Raw genomic sequence first — 15,700 nt, 5'->3', positions numbered from 1 at the left:
AGTATCTTGCCCAAGGATACTTGGCATGCAGAGTGGAGAAGCCAGGGCCTTCTGATCAGTAGGTGACCTGCTCTTCCTCCTGAGCTACAGCAACCACAAAATAACTAAGACACATCTCTTTATTTCCCTCAAACCCACTGCTGGAGCAAAATTTAATCATGCAAACATAAACATCGTTTAACAGGAATCGAATGAAGTATAATCATTTGCTAAACTACATGTGGCTGGTGTAACTGTTGTATCGTAAGTGTCAAAATAGGTTGTCATATGATTTACTGGTTAACAAGCTCAGGCCTGAGAAAAGCAGCTAACATAAATATGCCAAAAACTAATAGTGCCCATATAATCCCTCTATCATCCCTCTACTCACAACGAACATTTGTGCATGTGTTTGGCTGTGTTGTTGTTTATAGCTAATTTCTCCCTTTAAAACAAATGTTTGATTTTTCTTTATAACTCAATAACTTTAGTATGATATAAAATTAGAGGTGTGGACGCTTGTACAGACAGACTTGCTGAAACAGGCTGTCTTTCACACCACAGCTCTGAGTTCAGTTATTTCTTGTGGCTTTTTTATGTGCCGAATCCAAAGATGAGGATTAAAAATAGCCGACTGTTTTGCTGGCCGCGACTGTTTCCAGGTTATTCAGTTTCTTACAATTTACACCTACATACACTGTTTAGGTAGTTGATTTTAAATTCTAAGCTTCTTGTCTCACTTTGACCTTTCTTCATTGTGTAGCAACTTAGAAAAAGTCTAAACATAGAAGACAGAGAGTTCCTAATCTTCTATATTATTACTGGGCTTCACAAATAACCTCAGGGTGGTTATCTTCCTTTTTACACCAAGGCAAACCACCCATAGATACCTGGTGCTGTGACCCTCTTTCGCCTCTTTGTCTTTTATCTATTGATCTGGATGACCTTCCTCTTGGTGTCAGAAATAATTTTATTTTGATGTCTACACTTAAGGTTTGGCACAATATTGCTGCCCACGTTGGAAGAAGAGGTTTTTCTAGTGCACTACAGCCTCTGATTAGTAATAAAGCTGAAACACTTCTTCGGGTTTCTGCAAGTAAGACGTTTTGTAAAGTCCCTTAAATTTCCAGCCAGTCAACCTGTTTTGAATCCTGTTGAAAGCTTTCTCCTTAAATTTAATGAGGAAATAATCACAAAAAAGAAATGTACCTCTTTTTGTTATAGGGAAATTATTGTCTCCGAATTTTGTAACCACCGATAAGGCCAGGGTTTGATGGGAAACCGACATTGAAATTGAGCTTAGTACAGAAGCATGGTCTAAAATTTTAGATCTGCCAAGAAAATGTTTTCCTGTAACCAACTGCAGGAACGCCATTCCAGAATCGTACATAGACTGCAGCGTACCCCAGAGCTTTTAAATAAAATTCATCATTTGTATTGGGCTGTGCTGATTTGTTGCTGTTTGTATTGTTTCCAAAAAATCAATAAATCGTTGTTTAAAAAACGAAGACAGAGAGAAGCCTGATTATGAAACACTAAATGATGATATGTAGATCTGCAGGACTCCTCACTCGCCTGTCTATGTGTGTGTCCACTACTGACTTTATCTAATTATTGAAGGCCTCAGTCACACAGGCCTAGAGTCAGTGAACCCTCTGGAACTTCTGGTTGTTATGGAAAATGACATATTTGTTGACCAGTTACTAAGCGGTTGCTGGAAGTTTCTGTCTGTTGTCACATTGCATCAGTTACAAAGAAGCTGCTGCATGAAAAACCTCAAACTGCAACTTTTACTTTCACAGTTTCACTTCACAAACAGAACAAAATAGAGATTTTAGAAGCATTTCACAGAACTTTTAATGGCACACTGTGAAAGAAAGTAGCAAATATGAGGGATATTAGAATATTCTTTACAAACACGTAACTTTAATTTGCATTACAGATTTCCTGATACTAAGAAGGTAAACTACAAGGTCATGGTAGAGGTCAAAAGATCAAGTACCATAATATCACGACTTTTGAAATTTGGCAGTTATGTTTTCCTACTTCTTCTTTGGCTCTCGGAGGAGGCGGAGGCACTTTTTCTCCTCTCCCTTATCTTCCCTGCTTATGTCCTTGTCTCGTGTTTTTTTTTTGTATTTTCCCTGGAACACTCTCTCACAGTCTGTTCTCTAAAACCTAAAAGAGGAATTATGGATTTGATCAACTGGTCCCTAAATGCAATTGACACCCCTTTCTCAACGAGAAGTTTGGGCTCGGGTGAGCCTGAGTGCTGAAGATATCTACCTATTCGGAACCATGGTAACAGGGTTCTGGCTGATCGGAGCTGGCTTGGCCCTGACTTATCGGAGAATGAAGAAAGCGGAACCGGCTGTTCAAACCCCCACAAGGCTGCCCGCTGGGATTGGAACGATGGGACGAGGCGTGAGTTTCTCAAAATGGGCTGATTGAGTGCAGCACGGATAAGATCTTGGAGAGGCTACGGCTGCTGTGAATACTCAGAATAAGATCTCTGACTGCAGACTGGATACATCTCGGAAGGGCTAGCCCGGAATAACATCTCTGGGCGCAAATCGGATGACATCTTGGGGAGGCACACTGCTGTGAGTTCTCAGAAATTGGCTCCTTGAGCACAAGAAATGACAACATCACAGAACGCAAGTATGGCGAAGCTCGCAGTTCTCCAACGGGAGATTGAGAGACAAGTGTTGGACTGTAGAACTGCTTTGAAATTCATATGAGCTGTTCGCACTAAAGTAAAAATACCATCATTTATGCGGATGCCCCTTTGGCGCCAGCCGCAAGGCCGGAGCTGAACAAAACACCCTGATAACGACTGTGTTGAGTCTGTTCCTTCCTATTCCATGCAAGGCCACCTGGGTTGGCTGGAAGACTGTTTACTTAGCCTGGCAGGGCGAAGGACACCGTCTCAGCTGAACTCTCCCTACCCCAGATCCAACACCACCTCCAACGCTTACCTCCCCTCTGATTTGGACTATCGGGTCAGTTGGAGGCGCAGTCGAAGATTGCAGCGGTCCCAGATCAGGTGTACACACTGGAACTCTTTCCCATGCTGCTGTCTGTGTTTATTGTGCTATGGTGTGTTGATATCTGTGCATTCCTGTATTATCCTTCTGTGTTACACATTTCGATGTTTTTTTCCTTGCTACCTAGTCTGACCTGTCTCCCCAATGTGATGTTTGTGTATTGTATGTACGGTCGGCAAGGTCTGTCATCTCGGTTGTGGGCAAAAGACCTGCAACTGACAAATAAAGGCCATCTCATCATCTCTCTCATCTACCTAATACAATTTCAATTCGCACGGACCAATTTCATCCAAAGGTGTGAATGTTTGATTATATCTAAAAATTCAAGGCTCAAAATGGATTTTAGTAACTTCTGGTTTTAGTTAAGCACTTTTGGTTTAAACCTGACCTAAAACCATATCACGAAAACTAGAGCAAACCAACAATTATATACATCAACTTCAGTGAGCACATTTTGGCTGTAGACCGGTGATGGTCGTATTCAGTGGAGTTTGCACTGTTGGTTACTTTATGATAAACACCAGGTGTTGCCATGTTGTGCAGACCATCCAGAAAGTGTCTGTCCCCATTTTTGTAAGTGTAATTCTAGCATTTCTTTCATCTGTTACTTAGAACTGATTAGTACGTATTTCTGTTTGTATGTAGCCGTAGTCTTAGTCTAGCAGTCCACCCTCTGGTTATAGCTCCAACAACAACATGGTGGTGGTGAGGTAACGTTTTTAAATGCTGCTGCAGGAACCAGGCTATTCAGTCTGTTCAGTGTAAAACCTCTCATGGATGCAGTTCATTTGTTATTGAGCAACTTAGCTTAACATGTAGCAAATGAATCCTGTGTTTCTGGTTCTGTAGTCTTCATACATCTACAACATCATGACAGTGTCCTCAGTCCTGAAGCTGCCCTTCAGTGTGTTGTCCCTATCCACCTACTTTAGTCCTTCAATCAATACGAGCCAAAGTCCTCTAATTGAAAAAAAGAAACCACTTTTTATTAGGTGTCCATTAAAACAAAAACATGGCTGTGCCATGGGCTCCCCCGTGTCACCTATTGTAGCCAACCTTTACATGGAAGAAATGGAAAGAAAGGCTCTTGGCTCTTTTAAAGGGAGAGTACCCAGCCACTGGTACAGATATGTAGACGACACCTGAGTCAAAATCAAAACACAAGAAGTGGAATCACTGTGCACATTAACGCCTTGGATAAAAACATCAAGTTCACCAGGGAAGACACAAAAGACGACTGTTTGCCTTTCCTGGACTGCGCTGTGCACATTGAAGAGAACGGCAACCTCAACATCGAAGTTTACCGGAAGCCCACGTACACGGACCAGTACCTCCTCTTTGACTCCCATCACCCTCTGGAACACAAACTTGGAGTAATTAGGACCCTACACCACCGGGCAGAACATGTTCCCTCTAAGCCTGAAGGAAAAAGAAGGAACACACACATGTAAAGGAAGCACTCAAAACATGCGGATATCCTAAATGGGCGTTCTTAAAGTCAGCAAAGATGCACAGAAAAGAAGATCAGACACCAGCGAGGGAGGATAAGAAAGACAGATGCAACAACATTGTCATCCCCTATGTAGCCTGTGTATCAGAGAAACTCAGGAGAGTTCTCTTTCATAGCTTTCGTTTTGTGTCTCACTACGGGGAACGCCTTCTGCGTGACCTCCTCAGAAGCTGAAATACCATTACGCCAGCCCTTACAGGCTGGCTAAGTGACGCCCATGTCAGGAGGGGCTAGTGCCTCCATATATAATAGGCTGACATGGCGTCAGATGTGATTGAAAAACCTCTTCTCGCTTCTCACAGAAGCCTGTAAGACAACTGTGCTACTGGGTGCTAAGCTAAACTGTCCACAAATTCGAGTGAACAACTTGGTCACTGGGCGCTTTGTTCCCAGCATTTCAGTTGTCCACTAGCATTACAAGCAGTAGCAATACTGTTCTGTAGCTAGTGTTGGTGTCAAGTAGCAATACTTTCACCCTGGGAAGTAGCAATATTTTCCCAAAGTGAAGTAGCAACACTTTGCTAATAAAGGTACCACTAGCTTCACCGACAGGTAGCAATACCCTTCGGCGCTAGTGGTTTTACACATTAGGTAGCAATACCTGTAGTAAAGTAGCGATCGTGAGGAGGAAGAAGCGGCCGGCCTGACAGCCTCTTCTCTAGGCGGGAGCGAACCCAGTTTCCCCCCTTCATGGGCCGCTCTGCCGCCTCCCAGCTCCGTTCCACACAGAGTGCATAACTCGGCCCGGCATTCCTGTCACTGGACCCGCCAGAGGGAAAGAGAGCCAAAGTTCACAGTGTTGTTTCACGAGCACTTCTCTCATGCATTCTGTATTAAAAAAGCCCCGACACGTGCATCTAGACAGTTTGCCGAGGGCGCTGTCGAGTGTTGTAAAAAAATCAAACATGCTGAAAAACAGACCAATGTCTGCCATAACGCAGCACGTGGAGGATCATGTTTCCACAGCTGTGATAATACAGATGAGCCCGTCACCTCCCTCACCTGTGACAGAGGTGACGGGACACCGAAATGGCGTATGTTTTGCCCTGCAACCACAAGGTGGCGCCAAAACGCTATCTTAGGTGGAGTCACCAGTGAGCCCCTTGTCTCGCCATATAAAGAGCTGGGCTACCTGCACTCAGTCAGCATGGGTGCTGAGGACATTGGAAAAGGCTGCAATTCAATGTCGCTCCACCACATTTCAAAGAAATCATTTACTCCCGTGCTCTGGGCGAGTCCGCCAGTTTTCTCCTGGAGGAAATTTCCACCTTGAGAGACAAAGGAGCTATAAGAGTTGGCCCTCCTGAGGAAATGCACAGCGGATTTTATTCAAGGTATTTCCTTGTGCCAAAGAAAGGGGGGAGGGGGGTGAGAGCCATTCTGGATCTCTGTGCCCTGAACCGGCATTTAAGGACATACAAGTTCAGGATGTTGACGCACGCCTCGCTGCTACAGTTTGTACGAGCGGCCGACTGGTTCACATCAATCGACCTGAGGAATGCTTATTTCCACATCCCCATATATCCCCCACAGTATCTAAGATTTGCTTTCCAGGGGATAGCAGCCCCAACCCGCCAGGAAACAGCTTGTCACACAAATGCTCTCATACACCATCTGGAGAGTTTTGGTTTCCAGATAAACGTGGAAAAGAGCACATTGAGGACAACTCAATGCATTACTTTCATAGGGCTCAGCCTAGACTCCCTCCGGATGAGAGCTTTTCTGTCCCCAGAGAGAACAGCGACCACACGGTCATCTCTAGCACTCTAGCGATAACACTGGGACGCCTGCACATGAGAGGCTTTCAGCGCTGGGTGGGCTCGCGGGGACTAGACCCTCACCGAGACAGCCACCGTCGCATGAGAGTCTCTGCAGACTGTTCACTCGCTCTCCACGAGTGGAAGAAACCAGGTTTCTTGTCTCAGGGCGTTGCCATGGGGGCGGTTTCAGCCAGGAAGGTTGTCTCCACAGATGCCTCTCTTTCGGGCTGGGGGGACACCCACGAAGGCAGAACAGTGAATGGGGAATGGGGCCCTCACATGCGCTCCACCCACATAAACTGTCTGGAACTGCTGGCGGTTCACCTGTTGCTAAAACATTTTCTCCCTTGGCTGAGAGGTCATCATGTTTTAGTGAGGTCAGACAATTCCACTGTTGTGGCCTACATCAACAGACAGGGGGTCTGGGGTCCCCCAAGTTATACACACTGGCACACAGACTGATAGTCAGGAGCAGTGTCCACCTGCTGTCGCTGAGAGCAACTCACGTGCAACTCACGTGTCGGGAATCCCAGAGGTGGTGAAGCAGATCTGGCTGCGATTCGGTCAGGCGACCGTGGACGTTTATGCATCCAGGGAGAATGCTCAGTGTCCCCTGTTTTACTCGCTGCACGATCAGAGAGCTCCACTCGGGGTGGATGCTCTAGCTCACGAGTGGCCGAGAACCCTCCTCTATGCTTTTCCCCCAGTGGCCCTCATTTCTCCAACTCTGGCCAGAGTGAGAGAGAGAGGCCACTATATGATCCTGATAGCCCCACACTGGCCAGGGAAGCACTGGCTGGCGGAGGTTTTTCAGCTGCTGTGCCTTGCGGTACCTTGGCCGTTACCACTACGCAGAGACCTTCTGTCTCAGACACAGGGGGAAATATTCCACCCCCACCCAGAGAGGCTAGCTCTATGGGCTTGGCCTGTGAGTGGTTTAACCTGAACACAGTGGGGCTCCCTCATAGTGTTATCGACACTATTCAGTGTTCATACCATTGTCTACTAGGACGCTATATGAGCACAAGTGGCGTGTGTTTGAAAGCTGGTGCTTAGAATCACAGGCCATCCCTTTTCAGTGCTCTGTGGCAATGATTCTGTCATTTCTTCAGGCCCTGATTGATAAGGGTAAAGCCTTCTCCACCATTTCTGTCCTTGAAGACGGCTCTATTAATTGCTTTAGCTTCAGCTAAGCGTGTAGGAGAGATCCACGCTCTCTCAGTGCATCAGCCATGCATTCAGTTCTCCTCGGATAATATGAGGGTCAGTATGCGGCTCAACCCCGCCTTCATCCCAAAGGTTGTCGGCACATGTTCCCCTATAGAACTGCCGGCCTTTTACCCACCGCTTTCTCCTTAGAGGAGCAACAGCGGCTGCATACCTTGTGTCCAGTCCGTGCTCTGCGCATTTATATGGACAGAACCCAGAGTGTCAGACAAAGTGACCAGCTGTTCGTGTCCTGGGCTAAACCACATACGGGAAAGCCTGTGTCTAAATAGCGTCTCTCCAATTGCCCTGGCCTATACTAGCAGGGGCCTTCAGCCTCCTTGCGTGCGCATTCCACTAGAGGTCTGGCAACCTCATGGGCTCTCTTTAGGGGAGTTTAATCTAGCACATTGGAGAGACCAAACAGCCACTTCACAAGCGCATGGCACAACACAGAAGAGCCACCTCCACAGGACAAGACTCAGCAGTCCATCTGCATCTAAAGGACAAAGGTCACTCTTTGAGGATGCCAATGTTCACATTTTGGACAGAGAGGACAGATGGTTTGAAAGAGGAGTGAAAGAAGCCATTTATGTCCAACAGAGGGGCGGGGCTTACGACACCAACTGTCTGCCATCTATAATCCAGTTTTGAGATCCTTCTCAGATGCCTTAACGCTCACTTACATCCTGGGCCATCTGACCTCAGGAAATCACATGATAGGGTGGGGCCAGGTTTCACAATGAGCTCACCCGAAACCCTGGCTGATTTCAATTCAATTCAATTCAATTTTATTTATATAGCGCCAAATCACAACATAAGTCGCCTCAAGGCGCTTCATAGATACAGAGAAAAACCCAACAATCATATGACCCCCTATGAGCAGCACTTTGGTGACAGTGGGAAGGAAAAACTCCCTTTTAACAGGAAGAAACCTCCGGCAGAACCAGGCTCAGGGAGGGGCGGGGCCATCTGCTGCGACCGGTTGGGGTGAGAGAAGGAAGACAGGATAAAGACATGCTGTGGATTGGGACTCTCCACCATTTGACCTTAGAACTGAAGAAGCTTCTCGGATGAGAGGTGAAACGTCTTCAAGCAACTTAAAGAAGTCCAGACGCTTTTCTTTGCAAGCTCCTTTGACTACGATGACCTGGATGACTGAGAACCTTCACAGACATATGTCCATTAAAACAGTACTCCCAGTCATATACTCAAGGGTGTGTGTGTGTGTGTGTGTGTGTGTGTGTGTGTGTGTGTGTGTGTGTGTGTGTGTGTGTTGGGGGGGGGTTGAAGCCACAGGCACGTCGAAAATGTAAATGACAAGATGACGGGGGAAACAAGACAAACATCTTTTCATTTGGTGTGAACAGTTTTTGGTTTGAGATTCACAGACACTAACGTATATGTGCCTGCACTCGTGTGTGTGTGTGTATGAGAGTGTGTGTTAGCACTGTACCTCTGCTTCCACTGCAGTGCCAACGATTAGCCTGCTCTGCCTATCAGAGCTGCACACAAACCTCAGAGATCTCTTTCATTTAGCAGCCGTGTGTGAGACAAAGTGGCCGTCCTGCAGTGTACCACAGCTTAACGTTAGGTGGCGTTACAGACGAGACCAATGCAAGTACACACACCCACCCACACACACACACACACCCACCCGCACACACACACCCACCCACACACACACACACACACACACACACACACACACACACACACACCCGCACACACACACACACACACACACACACACACACACACACACACACACCCACCCGCACACACACACACACACACACACACACACACACACACACACACACACCCACCCGCACACACACACACACACACACACACACACACACACCCACCCGCACACACACACACACACACACACACCCGCACACACACACACACCCACACACACACACACACACACACACACACACACACACACCCACACACCCGCACACACACACACACACACACACACACACACACACACACACCCACCCGCACACACACACACACACACACACACACACACACACACAGTTAGCTGCTGTGGTTTGTTTTCACTTTCACTCAGGATGACTTCATCGTTTTCTTTGTCACTGGATCGCTGCAGTAAGACTTTTCACCGCTCTGTATCAAACGCCTGTCACAGTTCATCTTAGAGCCTCATTAAACTTTCAGCAGCTGCTCTTTTGAAAAATGCAAGCGTGTTTTTTTTTCTTTACCGTGTGCGTGTGATTCGGGACGCCACATCGTACAGCTTTTCAGCACCGCATGTGTTAATGATGCGTTGATAGCAGCGCACGTTGGCATAAAATGTGTTTTTAAGTGATCCAAGATGTGCAGTAAAAGCCTCGGCGCTGGGTGGGCTGAAAACGCCACATCAACACCAACTGTACGCGACGTTAGAGCAGCTTTTTGGATAGCAGGAGCAGCAAATTCAAACTAAATGAAAACTCCTTTAAAGTAAGCAGGCTGCTTGATTTTACTTGGTCTCTCTCCAGTTACTGGCAGACAGATCCACTACACACCTTAACTACTTGTGCCTAGGTTGATATTCTCACAATCTTTCAGACATGTGGTTTTCAAACCTGCACGCAAGCCACAAAAGATAAGTCCTTAATCACCACGAATATTCATAACTGCACAAAACAGCATCTGTAGCATCTCACTGGTCAACTATTCTTTTCACTCTGTTGTCATTTAACCATTTAACTGCCCACCTGTGTTACCTGGACCTGCACCACTAAAGCATGCCATGTTTAAATATCCTTTTTTACCATAATATGGACCAAATAAACATTTTAGTTTTATTTTGGATGCTTAGATGATCTCGCTTTGCACACAGAAACAGTTATTTCACAAAAAACTAACAGCCCCTCCCGAGTCGGTTGTGTATCCTTCTTGCTTGATAAAGGCCTGCTGTCACTCCAGCCCATTCGTCTTAGGAGAATCTCTCAAGCTCCTCCAGATTTGATGGTCTTCTGGCATGGTCCTGTTGGTGTTCAGTTCACCCCACTGTGGGATTCTCAGTGGGATTCGAGGGCTTTGTGCAGGTCAGTCATTAACATTCACTTTGGTCTTCTGGAGATCTAGAGTTCTTTAACATGAGGACCCAGATTACTTTCTTTATGATTCCTTTTACCTTGACCAGATTCCCAATCCAGAAAACATTAAAGCATCTCCACAGCATAATACTCCCACCATCATATTTCACTGTGGGGACGGTGCTCTATAGTTGTACTCCCTACTTTCTCCAAACACAAGCAACATTTCTGTGGCCAAAGAGCTCTAGTATTGTCTCATCTGACCAAAGGACATGCTTCCAATATGCATAATCTTTTTCCAGGTTCTTCAGGGCACACTTCAGCCTGGCTTGATGGTGTCTCTTCTGCAGTTTTGCTTACTCTGCAACCTCACAGTCCATTCCTGCTCAGGATTCCAGTGACGGTCTCCTATGAGACTACAATTCCTGACTTGGCTAAGTCATTGCCGAGTGTCTTGGCAGTTGTTCTGGGGTCATCGGACACCTCGTTGAAATCTTTGCTTCTTACCTCTATCAGGCTCGTTCTGTATTGTGTGGCTTGATGATACTTCTTACTCCAGTTCTTGACACTTGTGATAACTCTGTATCTCCATCTTCTGCTTAGTGATCAACAATTTCTTTTTCCCGACTCTAAATATTTTTCCTTGGTTTGTGTCATGATGCTTTCACAGGTGACGGCTCAAACACTTGCAGATTTTTATATACTGTGTGTAAATTGATAGATGACCCTCAACTTGATTTTACAAGCTGAGTCTTATAAAGCACATCATTGCACAGCTCTGTTTTTCCAAGTGGCTAATAATAACCAGCCTGGCCATCTTTTCCTGAAATAATTCTGTTATTGTGTGTGAATAGAAATAATTCATGCTTTCAAAAGAAAACATATGTCTAATAATGCTTTGTTAAAAATCTGTTGCTCTTTTGTAAAATGGGACTTTTTTGATACACACTTTAAATTTAATAGAGGCACTAATAATTTGTCCTCATGTGGATCCATTTATATACAATCTATGGGTAATAACATTTTGTTTTATCTGCTCTACAACCTATAACCACTGTGAGAAATAAGCATTAAAACCGTGAAGAAGGATTTCTGCCAAACTATCACCTGGATGACATCTGACAAAGAAATAGTTTTGAGGAGGACCTTCTTCATGATTTCCACGCAGGCTGAGGGAGATTCATCCTCACAGTTCTGTAGTGAGTATGTGATTACTGTGTGCCCTGACTCAACTGAGAGAACTGATCAAGTCGGATTTAAACCCTGAGCTGAAGTTCCACGTGTCCTTTGTCAGGTGGGGCGTCATGTGAGACGGTATCTGCCCACGGGAGGACGGACACAGTTCTCATCCCATATCTAGCCTAAAGATGTCCGATCAAACAAGATTTATCAACCATTTTATCTGATGCTCTGTAGGTTTTATTCTAAAATATTAACTGCTCTTTTATTAAACTCCTCGTGATACTTGCTGCTTTGCTTTGACCGTCTCCTGTCCTGTGCAGCTTGTCCCTGTCTTGTGAGTTAGATCTTGTTCCCCAGGTCTGACCTCTCTGCATACCGTCTGTGTCTCCCTCATTGCTGCTGCTGTGTGTTCTGTGGTCCCAGTATTTAGTGAATCCAGCAGTAAAGCTGTTTGTGAGTTTTGGATCCTGCCATGTCTCACACAGCGTTTTATGACATTACGTAGATTTTTGCTGCTCATTATATTCTCATTAAAAAATGTCCATCAGCCTAAAACAAGCTGCGTATGTCAAATTGATCCAGTTGTGTTTTCAGGATAAGAGTCAGGAAAAACAATCTTCCTCTTAGAGTGTTCAAGTTTGCCTCGTGTGTACTGTATGAGTATTTCATGTTTAAGTGTTCCTCTTGTACCTGGCAATGTGCCACTTCCTGTCCACCAGGAGATGGACATCCTCAATGCGTTGATTGTTGGCGTAGTGCAGTCTCTTTGGCAGGTGCTGCTTCAAGTACGCTTTGAAGTGCTGGTCTGCTTTCTTACACTACAAGAAAACAACACGAGCAGAGAGCTGACTGACACGTCTATTTCATGTTTCTTTCTTTGCATCATTTTTTTCTTTTACAACACTGCACATGCTTTTCTGTCTCCACACAGCTTACATGGTCCTATATTATCTTAAAAACAGCACTTACCGTTAGATTGGCCACAACAGCTTTGGGGTCATCTGAAAAACAACAATGAACAGAAGTGAAAAGCATTGCAAAGTAATAATAATCATTTTAAGGGCATACTGTGTCAGACTCCGACCCATCCAAGGTGTGTGTCTGCCTACAAACCCCCCATCTCTTTAAGCTCTGACACTGATACAGACAGCCAGAATCGGGGTAGGATGGGAAAGATTTATGTTATATCTATATACACCTGTAACTGTCATTAACACAATTCAACATTATGACTCCATAATAAAACTCTTATTCTGATGCTTAAACTCCACAGACGAGTAACAACTGTAGCTGACTGGAGTTGGGCCGTTTTAATTTCTATGCAGAGTCCACTGTTCAAACACAGGAAGGTACGGGGACGACATGTGAGAGCAAACACATCATTAGCATTAACATGGAGCCTTTTCATGCACATATACAAGCCTGCTCTCTAACTTGTTGCTCCTGCTGCCCGGTGTCACCGTCACTGCCAGTAAATATTGAAGAGAATTCCTTTTTTGGGAAAATCACATAATAAACCAAATGCAGAGACATTATTTGGATACAAAGGCTTTATTTAAAAATACTGGTGGTGACCAGCGCTACCCCTCAGCCTCCAAGTAGACGCGCCTATGGTATCGTTTTGAAAATCCTACGTGACTTCTTTCTTGAGTTACTGTGTTCACAAAGTTGGTGAGAATACAAAACTATGAACTATGAAAACTCCATAAACTGTAGAAATGACTAAATACAGCGTTATCTAGCCTTTAAATGTGACAGTATGCATTTACTGGGACTCCTAAGTCTTTCATTTGTTTGGTTCTGGATTTTGTGCCTCTGTTCAGGCAGACTGGGAAACCTCAGCTGTACACACGGTAACTCCTGTTTTCACTCGGGCTTCACTCCGGTTCAGTTTTGATTTACTCCAAATATCATCGAAGTCTCTTTCATTCCTTTAACTGGCAGGCGAGTGTCAGATGTTGGACGGGTGAAGCTGTAGATAAGGAATGATAAGTGAAGGAGATAGAGACGTGACTGGGAGAAAAAGCCATCCGTCTACTCTTGGAACTGGCACAGTGGCACCGGAGCTGTAGATGAGGGGAGGAGAAGTGGGTCCTCTCTGGGTGTTGGAGATGAGCCTCTGCCTGTTCCAAACTGACGTCTGGCAGCACTCTCAGGAGGGCGTGCTTCTAAGACACTGAGTCTTTTCATCATGCTTTCCAATGTGGATCTCAAGCCAGCGCATCCTTTGCACTCTTAGGCGAAACTGCTGCGCCCCGATGGCAACGAACTGACTCCTTCTGTCACAAAGTCGTTGGACGTAAAGTTGTTTTTGAGTCCACTCCTTTTCCTGTGCTGATGGCGACGAACAACAAGAAGTAGTGTTATTTATGTCACATGTAAAAACGTGTCTTTTTATTATGATTTTTACAGCAGACTGGACGTTTTGATCTTGGTTTGTGAAAACTTCCATTCTTCCAACGAGGAGTAAAAAGAATGCATAAGATGAGATTGCAAACGCAAACATTTGTTTGCAATGTGCAGGCTCATAGTGTCAACACCAGTCTGCTGTAGAGACGACCGACATCAGTAAGGAGAACTCCTCACAGATCCAATGAGGCCGAGTGAAAAATTAGCCCATTAGATTCAAAGGCCTTTTACAAGCCTGGTAATTAAAGTGTCACTGTGAATGTTTGCTAGCACTATAAGGAAAGATGGTCCTGACAAACTAAAACAAAGCAAGTAAGCAAAGTAAGCAAAAGTAAGCAACAACAAGCAGTAAATGGGAAAAGCAACAAGTGCTCATTTTAACTCAGCAGTCAGAACTATTAAAACACTGCTAGAAAAAAACAAATGCACAAATTAATAAAAATAAAATAAAAAAATAAAAAACACACCCAGCACGCCCCTGCGGGCGGTTTATCCTTCAAGCTCGGGTCCTCTACCAGAGGCCTGGGAGCTTGAGGGTCCTGCGCAGTATCTTAGCTGTTCCCAGGACTGTGCTCTTCTGGACAGAGATCTCCGATGTTGTTCCCGGGATCTGCTGGAGCCACTCGCCTAGCTTGGGAGTCACCGCACCTAGTGCTCCGATTACCACGGGGACCACCGTTACCTTCACCCTCCACATCCTCTCGAGCTCTTCTCTGAGCCCTTGGTATTTCTCCAGCTTCTCGTGTTCCTTCTTCCTGATATTGCTGTCATTCGGAACCGCTACATCGATCACTACGGCCGTGTTCTTCTGTTTGTCTACCACCACTATGTCCGGTTGGTTAGCCACCACCATTTTGTCCGTCTGTATCTGGAAGTCCCACAGGATCTTAGCTCGGTCATTCTCCACCACCCTTGGGGGCATCTCCCATTTTGACCTCGGGACTTCTAGGTTATACTCGGCACAGATGTTCCTGTACACTATGCCGGCCACTTGGTTATGGCGTTCCATGTATGCCTTGCCTGCTAGCATCTTGCACCCTGCTGTTATGTGCTGGATTGTCTCTGGGGCATCTTTACACAGCCTGCACCTGGGGTCTTGCCTGGTGTGATAGACCCCAGCCTCTATGGATCTTGTACTCAGAGCTTGTTCTTGTGCTGCCATGATTAGTGCCTCTGTGCTGTCTTTCAGTCCAGCTTTGTCCAGCCACTGGTAGGATTTCTGGATATCAGCCACCTCCTCTATCTGCCGGTGGTACATACCGTGCAGGGGCCTGTCCTTCCATGATGGTTCCTCGTCTCCCTCCTCTTTCTTGGGTTTCTGCTGCCTGAGGTATTCACTGAGCACTTGGTCAGTTGGGGCCATCTTCCCAATGTATTCTTGGATGTTCCTTGTCTCATCCTGGACTGTGGTGCTGACACTCACCAGTCCCCGGCCCCCTTCCTTCCGCTTAGCGTACAGACTCGGGGTGCTGGACTTGGGGTGAAACCCTCCATGCATGGTAAGGAGCTTTCTTGTCTTTATGTCAGTGGCTTCTATCTCCTCCT

At 45.6% G+C, this 15,700-nt stretch overlaps 1 protein-coding gene across 4 annotated transcripts in view; it reads right to left on the bottom strand.

Moving 5' to 3' along the window:
- Positions 1 to 15,700, bottom strand: part of enpp2 (ectonucleotide pyrophosphatase/phosphodiesterase 2) — an 88,854-nt gene that overhangs the window by 15,977 nt on the left and 57,177 nt on the right. For all 4 annotated transcript variants that reach the window (XM_085290534.1, XM_085290535.1, XM_085290536.1 and 1 more), the window contains exons 14-15: positions 12,716 to 12,747; positions 12,437 to 12,564 (exon numbers count right to left, since the gene is read on the bottom strand). In XM_085290534.1, coding sequence (XP_085146660.1) covers positions 12,437 to 12,564; positions 12,716 to 12,747 — 160 coding nt within the window. The remainder of the gene's footprint in view (positions 1 to 12,436; positions 12,565 to 12,715; positions 12,748 to 15,700) is intronic.

This window comes from Mchenga conophoros, linkage group LG11, assembly GCF_057382185.1.
Source record: "Mchenga conophoros isolate Kocher_MC1m ecotype Shallow Benthic linkage group LG11, M_conophoros_male_GT1.1, whole genome shotgun sequence".
In the NCBI taxonomy this organism is placed as follows: Eukaryota; Metazoa; Chordata; class Actinopteri; order Cichliformes; family Cichlidae; genus Mchenga; species Mchenga conophoros.
Note: the sequence above shows the minus strand (reverse complement) of the source record. Positions and strands in the feature narration are given on the sequence as shown.